This window comes from Bremia lactucae, linkage group LG19, assembly GCF_004359215.1.
Source record: "Bremia lactucae strain SF5 linkage group LG19, whole genome shotgun sequence".
NCBI lineage: Eukaryota > Oomycota > Peronosporomycetes > Peronosporales > Peronosporaceae > Bremia > Bremia lactucae.
In genome coordinates, this window is record NC_090628.1 from 721021 (window position 1) to 732265 (window position 11245).

General features: G+C 43.2%; 2 protein-coding genes across 2 annotated transcripts; one reads left to right on the forward strand and one right to left on the reverse strand.

Annotated features, from left to right (window-relative positions):
• Positions 1-1234: 1234 nt before the first annotated feature.
• On the reverse strand, positions 1235-1913 carry CCR75_001492 (uncharacterized protein; the record flags this gene model as incomplete). Its single annotated transcript, XM_067959595.1, has 2 exons — positions 1235-1381; positions 1413-1913. 2 exons carry the CDS (start codon positions 1911-1913, stop codon positions 1235-1237), a joined length of 648 nt encoding a protein of 215 aa, XP_067823762.1.
• Positions 1914-5706: 3793 nt separating this feature from the next.
• Positions 5707-6336, forward strand: CCR75_001493 (uncharacterized protein; the record flags this gene model as incomplete). The annotated part of the gene is made up of 1 exon (XM_067959596.1): positions 5707-6336. One exon carries the CDS (start codon positions 5707-5709, stop codon positions 6334-6336), a length of 630 nt encoding a protein of 209 aa, XP_067823761.1.
• Between the last annotated feature and the right edge of the window lie 4909 nt (positions 6337-11245).

The following is an 11245-nucleotide window of genomic DNA, read 5'->3' on the forward strand; positions in this document are numbered from 1 at the left end:
TCCTGAATTCTTATCCATAAATAGGTATAGACCATTATGTCTATTTATTCCGCAGACTAATCAGCTGTAGAAGTAATCAAAGAGAGTTACAAGATAAGATAGATAAGAATTCATTTACATGTTTAGTATTAGTTTATAGTTAAGTCAGCATTTACAAAGATAGATTAAGAGACACTTAACTATATTAATACAGTTTTCATTTTACACTCTTAAGCTAACTTGCCTTAAGAGAAGTCTTCCTCTATACGTACAGTGTACGTCACCTAACGAAAGGCACCACTCACAACTGAAGCAGTGTGAAGTGGACTTGTACTGAAACAGTACAAGTCGCAGTGCCCCGTTACAGTAGCTATCACGCGAAACGTGATACGTATTTCCATTATCATCTAACATGTCCATGTTAGATGATTGGAACTGTGGTTCTTGGACGGACTACTAAGTGCTACCAGGTGTAACGGGGCACTGCCGACTTGTACTGCTTCAGTACAGCCCAGTTCGCACTGCCTCAGTGCGAGTGGCCTCACGTCACTTCACGTACACTAGTACGTGCAGAGGAAGACTCTCTTTAGAGCACTTGCTTTAAAAAGGGTTAATGAAAAATGTATTAATATAATCAAGTTCTTCTTGTCTATCAACTTGAAACTAACTTAATTAGAAACTAGTACAAAACATGTAATAAAGTCTTATCTGTCTTTCTCTTTGCGCGCGTCCAGCGCTGACTGGACCGCGGAGAAAGTCGATATAATTTTCTATAGCTACCAATGGATAAGCTTTTAGAATATTTCCATGTAAAGTAATATTCTCCAAATATTATTTACCTTTATGATAGTATATTAATTAACAACCTTTAAGTGTTGATTTCTTGTAACGATTCACCCAGTTTAGCGTGTTGTAAGTTTACTTTATGTCTGTGGCCCTAATACTTTCGTCTGTGGCCTTATTTCCCAGTCATTGAATGATATAAGGAGATCAATAATGAGCCATCTTGGTCTATTCCTTCTGATAAAAATATATATTTATAAAAAAATTCAAAAAAAACTACATATCTGTTGTAATTTAATTATCAACGCGTACCTTATAAACTATAGTTCTGACTTCACAAGGGTGTAATCACTATTAAGAGATCTGAAAAACAAAATTATGGGGACACATGCTTTTGGTTTAAATAATATTGTTGACCGGCACGTCACGCAATTGACACTAGCGATAGATTGATAGCGGAGGCAAAGTGATTTTAAAATAGTAGTGCGGCACAGCAATGTATCGAGGCTTCTGGCAGAGTCGGGTAAAGTGAATTCGTGAGATTTAAAAAATGATACCAGTGATTGCTGATAGCCTGGCACCAGGTTGTTGTCAATGTAGTGGCCTCTTGCTCGGGTGTCTGGGCGAGTAAGCTGTACAATAGAGCGTACTGTAGGCATCTGAATCTGCGGATAGGTCGACAATACCTTGTCTCCCATGAAAGAGCTGCGTGACAGCGGATTTGCCAAAAATTCCATCGAAAGTTTAGCGTTCGTAGGAGAAATAGCAAACGTACTAGTCGAAGTAGTAATTGCAATGGGAGGCGAGCTCGATTCGACTGTGCTAACCTTTGAGTGAAACTTGCACCGACCCTTGACTTGCGAGAATTTATCGCAGTTCGCCATGATACATCGGCGGCCACCGCCATGGGTGATGCAGTAGCCTTTTGACTGCGCCAATTTCTTGCAGCGGTTAAACTGGCAGCGACGGCCGCCACCGTGAACAATGCACAACCCACGGCTCTGCGCGGGTTTGTTGCACTGAGGATCACGACAACGAGAGTTCCCACCGTGAGCCTTACAGAGACCACGAGTCTGGACGAACTTGTCACATTTTTTTGCGAATTGGCAACGAGCACGGTTGGCTATGCACCGATTAGATGTAGTTGACATCGTAGCGAATAATTAAACGGATATGCGTCTGCAATTGCAGTGACGCACGGAGACCGATGTGGGAGGGGAGTTGCGGTAAGTTTGTATAGTGAGCACCTTAGCAAGATGGCAAAAGACACGAGACGAACAGGACCACTACATGCGACTGCTGTTTACTACCGTCCAAAGTACGTTGGATATCTGATGCTGCGCATATCGACTCGACTTTTGTCGTCGCGCGAGAGAAAGAGGTCGCGTGGATCGTGAGTCGGATAGACTCAGCTTCCTAGCCATATATATTAAGCAGCTAGTCCAGCTGGGTCGAAAAGAGCGAGCTAAAGGGGGCATACCAATAAACGTTTTTCCTTTATGGGGTTTGGACTTGTGTTCTTGTACGTTGCATGAAATTTACAAGCACGACAAGCAAATGTCTGATGTCTTAAATAACGACAATCATCAGCAAAAGGCGGTCGATTAAAAATCGAATAGACGCTCGACGAACATAATTACATCTCTACGAGCCAAGTCATGAAGACTAGAAAAAGTGCATCCTTGCCGTCAAAACCACGTGCTAATCTGGAGACCTCGCTCCTGCAGTGCTCGAAAGTGTCGCCGATGAGTAAAGAATCGAACAAAACTGGCTGCTTTAATTTTAACGGTCCGTTGCATTTGAGTCGATGGGCGATTTCAATATAAGAAACTTGCTTTCTATCTTAACGATGTGGAGTATGATGTGCCACAACCCCTTTGTGATTGATTGATTATACGTCGCCATTCAGATTAGTCTAGGTTTCGAAAGCTATACACTTCACAGTATAACTAGCGCAAGCTTGTGGGAAGTGCGCGTTAAACAAATGATCTTACTGCGTTAAACAATTTCATTAATTCTACGAATCGGGCAATCTATCTTTAAGCTTGGCATCTTTTGTGGACACGTCGAACACTGCCAAGATTTTTATCTTTGAATTCAAAATGTATTTTTTATGACGTGTCAAAAGGATGCTTGTCCATGTGCCGCTGGAATAAATACAAAGCTGATTTTTATAGTGCATGTCAAAACGTGTACACAATTTCAAACAAGTTCCGTTGCATATACTCCTAACGTCTAGAAACTACCGACAGCGCTGTAATCGGTGAGTTTGTTGTCATGCAATAACCAAGCAAGAAACAATATACTTTGTGTATATCTGTCGATTTAGTCGGATCTTGCTGTCGCTCAGACTCATAATCAAAGCTTCGTCGATAAATTTCCTGTTGTCTACGATAAAAAGCCATAGACAGTCCTGGCATTGGAATATTTGGAAAGGACAACGAACACTTTTCGTCTTTGGACTGGAATTTCTCTCCGTGCAATCACCAAAAAGATGTGTGCTGCATCATGCTCGTCGCGCTTTGTAGCCGTGCCCAATAAAATCGTTACCTGGTCCATAAAAGCGACTTAAAATAAGCCGACGATAATCTATCACGTCGCCGGAGCGCGTTTCGGCTTTCTACCGCTATGACAGCCGCGTATAGAATCAGCAACCTCCCTGGCTAGCGCTTAGTCTTGTGTTGTCGCATTCGTGGGATCAATAATGTGAAAAAATGACTATTGAAAATAAAATTACACGTAGAAAATACATTGCATGCAAGCGTTGCTTCGCAGTCCTGCCAATACAACAATACGTATCCGGCTCTCGAACCATTTTTATGTAAGAAATACACCACTTCAAAGATCAAGCCTATTTTGTTTTGATTAAGCGATCTAGTCGGTGCCATTTCATGTAGCTCTAGAATGTCCGTCGACGTGAATCATGTCGATGCTATGATAAAATTAAACTGGCTTCCATGTGTCCTACTCTAACGGAAAGTCCATCAAAAGTTTATGTAACGACGGTCGAAACTGAAGTGCACATTATTATAATTTTCTTAAAGGCAAGATGGGTGCACAGTGTGCCGGAGTGCTGTGAACACATTAGGCTTTAACAAATAAATTTGGAGTTATCTTGCCTTTTAGTACATTCTTGATTATAAATATTTAAGAATGTACTAAAAAGCAAGATAGGTGCACACTTAATGTGCGATAAGAAATAGGGAATATAAAAAATATACCAAAATAATTAATAGATAAAAATTATACCACACCTGTATAATATACGTACGAGTATACATAAGCTCGGAATCATGAAGCGATATGCTACACATGATCTTAGCCATGAGGCAGAAAAGGCTTCTTAATCTACTTGAAAGGTTTTTTATCCTCATGCCTGAGATCAAGTCTAGCATATATCTTCAAGTAAGCTTGCGTATACTCGTATGTATATTGTACAGTGTGGAATATTTTTTCATTTATTAATTATTTTGGTATATTTTTCGTATATTTTTTGATTATTTGCTTGATTTTTGTATATTGATTATGTCAGTATATTAATTTTCTAGGAAATAAGGAATTTTGAATCGCACAACCGAGGATTTTCGGTGTAGTGGCAATTGAAAGAAATACCTGAATATCAAAAGTAATCACGTAAAAAATTAGCGATCAGCGTGTGCATCACTTTTAAGTTTGTACAGCGATGAAGAGGATTCTTGGTTGTAAAAGCCAAGAACGATTTTGTTGTTGCAATTAGATTTAGATCGATTATGATGCGTCAAATATGATCATATTCCAAGCTTCAGAGGAGACGAGCTGGATGGCCAAAGCTTGAATGCTCAGCAGAAGCTGGTGATATACAAGTTGCAACGATTGAGAGTCGATTGCATAGCTATTTCAATGATGGAAAGGCATCGCACCAGCAATTGCCGCTGCTGCGTCAACCTAATAAGCCTTTCGCTCCTTAGAGAAGTAAAATATCCTTATTAACGGCAATTCGAGGTGAATATCCCCTTTTTTCCCGAGACTCCAAAAGACTAATTTGAAGATTTGTATTCCATACGAAGTAACAACACGACGAAGAAGGTCAGGCACGCAGAAGCTGCGCCATTGGACCCACAATCTTAATGCAGTGGCGTGCAATTACGTCAGCCGTGAGAAAAAGGGTATCAGCTAAAAATTTATTCAACTGACATGTGTAAGCACAGTCTACAAGAATGCTGTTTAATCTCTCGTGTGTTCAGCTCTACCACATCCTCGCCATCTCCCCATTCGCATCCACACATCGACGGGATTGCAGGAAACTGTCGTACCTGAACGTCAATTTTTATTGTACATAGTGTGCCCAACGGCTGGCTCAAACAGGCAAGAGCCATCCTTTGGACAGCTCGTACAAAAAGTATTCGCGACGACGTATCGATCGAGTCTGACAATCATTTTGATGTCTTTTCTTGGGTGCATGCTGTCGTACACACGATTAAAGGGAATGTTTTATTTATAAGCATGGCATATCAGCGGATGCGGAGGCTATGGAAGTGATGTTAAATGAAGAGAATTAAAGCTCATAACATGTTACTTTAAACGACTGTTACATGAACTAGTGCATGTATCGACAGTGCCACAAAATCACTTTGCCCGTTTTCTAAATAATTTCTGCAAAGCCCCAGTGGGCGCATGATAGTCTTTACAATCTTCGATTGGCATTAGGTTATATTCTATGAAAGAGAACAGGATAAAGGCGTGGACAAGTTGACCATTACTTTTTCACCACAAATCGTCGGATAGTCCGTTTACTTAATGACAAAGTGTGCTTGGAATCAAATTCAAAGCCGCGAGTCCCAACGTAGCGATTGTTGTTTTGACGCAAGCAGACGCAGACAAGATTCCTGATCCGAGGCTTTTTATTTCATTCCATCATTTGCAAAATCTCGCACAGCCACACTATTCCTACCTAGTCACTTAATAATGCCGACATTAAACACACGTCGCAAAGCCAACCGGGCACGATGTGGCATCTTTGAGTGCACCAAGTTCGCGCAGACCCAAGGACTATGCAAAGCGCACGGCGGTGGCTCTCGTTGCCGCGAATCGGGATGCCAGAAACTCGCTCAAAGCAAAGGGCTCTGTATTGCACATGGCGGTGGCCGTCGATGCGCTTTTGACGGCTGCCAAAAGCTCGCGCAGTCCAAGGGCTGCTGCATCTCACATGGCGGTGGCCGTCGTTGTCATGTCCCCGACTGTGATAAGTTTGCACAGGTAAGAAGCCACTGCAAACTGCACTCAAAGCTCTTATTGTCGAACTCGGACTCATGGTCTCCAGTTTCGACCTCGAACTCCGAGTCAGTTCAATTTCTTCAAAAAAACAGCGTGTCGCCCAAAAATTCGAAGCTTTTAATCGACTACCTCACCAACCCATGCGGCATCGCCTTCACCCACACGGATGGATCGCTGCCGCGCCTACACATGGCAGGTCCTGTTCTACCTCACCAGCGTTCGCTTCTTTCTTATCTTTATCCAATGGAAACTATTCAAGCAACGCCACGTATCAGTGTTAATGCAATCACTCGATCCAATTCTCGATCGTTGATGCTGTAAAAAACTAATCCGACCAGTAAATAAATTCATACTTAAGTAGCTGAGCTTTTTGCGTTCACAACGTTCAATTGTTACAGTACAGTATCCATTTCTAGGATCAGCATCATGCGGTGCGACATTTTTCTAAAGGCGTTCATTAATTTTCTCGTGTTGCGCGAGGTCTTTCTCATAGCCGATTCAAGAGCCGGACAAATGTTGCGGTGTTGGCTAGATGACGATGGCTCCTGGCCACGAGCGTTTACGGAAAATCCGATGAACGTTTATACGATAATAGCAAATATATTTAACGAGCCGGTATGTAACGGAACTTCACGACTCATTGGCGAGCAGTAAATGAAACATTTTTCGATCGAAGCCGTAGTAATGCATTCGCTTCATCTATAGTCCGACTTGCATGCATAAAGATTGTGCACGCTCCATCTGTTCGAGTGTAATTTCGGTGGAATTAAAGTATTTATATAAGTGCAGGAAATGTGCAAACTGGTCTTGTTTGTATAATAGCTAATTTGTATCGTCTGACATTGATAATTTTTAAATAATTTTTAAGAAATGACAAATAAATTCTACTATAATTAGCGTCCAAAAAGTAAATATTTTATAGATTTATTTCTATTTTGATATCAAGCGTTGATATTTAAACCACAGCAGATATGAAGTTTCTTTTTGAACTTTTTAATAAATATATATTTTTATCAGAAGGAATAGTCCGAGATGGCTCATTATTAATCTCCTTTTATCATTCAATAAATGGGAATTAATAGACTAGAGAATTAGTAAATAAAAAAAATGAAGTAAAGATATCTAAGAATTTAGTTCAAGATCGAATAAAAAATTAGCCGCGGCTTTGGCCACAGACATACCTACTACGACCGCAGACATAAGTACTAAGGCCACAGACAAAAGCATTAAGGCCACCGACAGAAAGTAAACTTACAACACGCTAAACTATTGTAACGGGGTGTATCGTTACATGAATCAACGCTTAAAGGTTGTTAATTAATTTGCTATCAAAAAGGCAGTTAATATTTGGAGAACATTACTTTACGTAATTAGATTTTAAAAGCTTATCCATTGGTAGATAAAGACAATTATATCTACTTTCTCCGCGGTCCAGTCAGCGCTGGACGCGCGCAAAGAGAAAGACAGATAAGACTTTTAGTACATTTATGAATTAGCTTATAATTAAGTTAGTATTAAGTAGATAGGCAAGAAGAACTTAATTATATTAAAAACAGTTTTCATTTAACCCTCTTTAAAGCAAGTGTTTTAAAGAGAAGACTTCCTCTGCACGTACCAGTGTACGTGAAGTAACGTGAGGCCCCACTCGCACTGAGGCAGTGCGAAGTGGATTGTACTGAAGCAGTAAAAGTTGGCAAGGCCCCATTACACCTGGAAGCACTTAGAAGTCCGTCCAAGGAACACAGTTCCAATCATCAAACACGGACATGTTAGATGATAATGAAAATACGCATCACGTTTCGCGTGATAGCTACTCCTTTCTTAGTGACATAGAAAGGAGTGCGGTCGAACGAATGGGTTTGACCATAGGGAAGGATGTCATCTTGACCATGCTGTCCGGTCGGACAGAGACGCCCTCCATTTATCCATCGCCAAGTTCATACAACATGAACTTGATGAGGCGAAGGAGAAGGTAGCCTTGCTGAATCAGCAAGGCACTCAATAGGCAGAACTGTTGAGGTTGCAGCATGTACAGACCCATGTACCTGGGATGACGCACACGCGTCGTCCGAAGACCTTAAGATTGACATCTCTCAGCTCTCTTATTCCTGGATCATGTATACGTCTAGACGGGATACCCGAGCCCATAGTATCGGACCGGGATCCACATTTTACGTCTGGTTTTTGGCGACATGTGTTCGAGCTGCTATGTAGCAAGCTCCACATGTCGACCGCGGATCATCCCCAGACCGACGGCCAAACAGAACGTGCCAATCGGGTCGTGGCGGACGTCTTGCGCACTATAGCAACTCCCATAGAGCGGAGCAAGTTCGCTATAAATAGTGTACACGCCAGTACAGGTGAGACACCGCTTTATACTAACGGACTGCGCCATCCTCGGACGCCAGTCTCGTTTGTGCGCAGCCCGAGTCTTAGTGGGGGAGGCCCCTTACTATGCTCGGTGCGAAAGAGGGACATAGTTTCGTCAATATGACGATGACCCATGAGGGCATCATCTCAAAGACTGAAACTTGCCCTAGTGACCCTGCCAGTTTAGCAGTGGTCAATAAAACTACGCCTTATTACCGACCTCTTGGTTGTATCATAGGCGAGTTTGTTGCTTAAAGCGTAAGCAAGGCTCAACGCTTTGTGGATGAGCGATTAGCCATCACACGTAAAGTCCGTGACGCAATGGCAAGCGCACAGGACAAGCCAAAATAATATGCGGACCGAAATGGTCGCAAAAAAAATGAACGCTTTAGAGTGGGTGAAAAAGTACTATTAAGTACTGCTACCCTACCTAAAAATGCAATTTCTGTACTACCAGGAGGTACTACGAAGTTGTTGCCGCGTTTCATTGGGCCCTTTACGGTGGTTGAAGAGGTTGGAGACCTAAATCATAGGCTCACCCTACCCCCGTATATGAAGACGCACCCCGTATGTTACGTGGGTCGTCTGAGACGGTATCTAGACCCAAATGAGGTCACATATTCCCATCTGGCTAAGAAGATCGATGGTGACGCCGACTGTGAGTCGAGCGTCGTTCGGGTGAGGGGGGCGGTGAAGGTGATAAGCTATTAGACCGATTTCTCCCTCCACGAACAGGACTAGGAGAACGAGGGACATCACGCGAGTAACGCGGATCTCTCAGCATTATCCTCTTGAAAAGGTCCAAGCGAGTCTTCAGGCGTTCATAACCCTGACGAGCCTTCGCTCGGACATCAACGAGATCCGAGGTCAGTCGGGAGACTTGACCCTTGAGATCTGCAATACATCGTTCAGCAGCGCTTAACGCCTGTGACTGAAAGGACGAAGGCAAGGCAGCCGCGAGTAGTTATGCGAGATCGCCACTCCTATCGGGCGCCGGCGCGTCTTGGAGCGTCACCAAGCGTGTGGATGTACTACGAGAGAGTGCGATGGCCTCACTTGTGGTACGGTCGTTAGTACAACTGCACAAGATTACATTGTGATTTTTTATCACCCTGTAAAGTCAGCTGCCGGCGGCTGTGCAAATGCACAGGCAGCGCCGAAGGTCCACCCCTCGAATAAGTCGAGCGGATTGAGACATGAACGTACTCCTAGCAGGCGACATTCAAGGAAGATACCGGTTGTCATAAATGACAACACGATGATCCTAGGTCGAGTAGAGAGTCGACCGTAGAGAATCCGACTGTAGTAGCGCAATCACAGTCTGAAGACGTTGAGGGAATAAGTCCACAAGTACTTGAGGAGAAATCTTCTCAAATAGTTAATGCTGAAGTGACTAGACTTCAGCATCCCGAGGGATTGATCCCTGGGCAGCCTGTGAACATTTCCCAAGATGAAACCAAGACCTTGAATGTCTTGGTTATGACGGGTCGAGAGTAGACGCTTATACTCTTGATCTGTATGCGCCTCCGAAGTTAACTTCGGAGATAACTTAATTACCAACCCTAGAACCTAAGCGGTTCTTGAGAGATCTGTATAGCGGTAAAATGAAGCAGATCTGCGTACTCGTCACAAAGGACGATTACGTAACCGACATTCGGTCAGCGGAAATTTTTGCAGAGAACGAACGGGTTCTCAGCTGCTCATCGATGGACGAAAGTGTCTTCGATGTGAAGACTCGGATTGAGAGATATACTACTCAATCCTGGGAGTCACTTAAGACAAAATCCTTTATACAAGAATTTGATGGAATTCAGGGATGCATTCCCTGAAACAGTTCTATGCGAGTTGCCTAAGGATAAAGGCACTCGACACGAGATCGAGCTCAAACCGGGCTCGTAGTACTGTGTCATGAAGCAGTGGCCACTGCCGCGTGAACAAGTTCTTGCGATCGATAAATTCTTTATCGATCGATTAATTCTTTATCGATCGATTAAAAGCGGGCCATGTGAAGAAGTCAACCTCCCATTTAGCTATCCGACCTTCTGTGTGCGAAAGGCCACAAGAGGGTGGCGGATAGTGCACGCATTCAATAAACTTAATGCTGCAACGGTTTCGGCTCTAACGCCGATTGCTAGAAAAGACGTAATCATAGATGATATGTCTAAGAGTGCGATTTTTTCGTCTATGGATCTGAAGGAGGGATTTTGTCAGATCCTTATGCATGAACGGGGCATCCCATACACAGCAGTGAGCACTCCCCGCAAGATGCTGTGGATATGGCTAGGAATGCCTCAGGGGCTTAGTAGCGCCCCGGCATCATTCATCAGATGCGTAACGAATCTGTTGAGACCGGTGCGAAAATTCGTACCGAGTTATTTAGACGATATATCGTCCATAGCCGAGCCATGGACGGAAAGACGGACGTAGAAGCTCATAAAACTCACGTTCGTCAGGTTCTTACACTTATGCGAAAGCATAAGTTGTTTGCAAATCTCAAGAAGTGTTTTTTCGCTGCAAGCGAAGTACCACTTCTTGGGTGCATCGTCGGTAAAGACGGCGCGCGCCCTGATCCCGAAAATATCAAGGCAATAACCGACTGCCCAGCTCCAGTCGATGTCAAGGGATCCTTGGTTTAGCGGCGTATTTGCACAAGTACTCTCGCAATTATGCCGAGATGACAGTTCATCTCTCTCGTCTCTTTAAAAAGGCGAGAAATGGTTATGGAACGCTGATTGTTAGCGTTCCTTAGAAGGTATCAAGCAAATCTTGATGCAATTGTCCATCTTGGCGATTGCAGATCAAGACAGACCATTCCATGTGGTCTGTGACTCCAGCGATTTCGCAATCGGCTGTGCGTTAA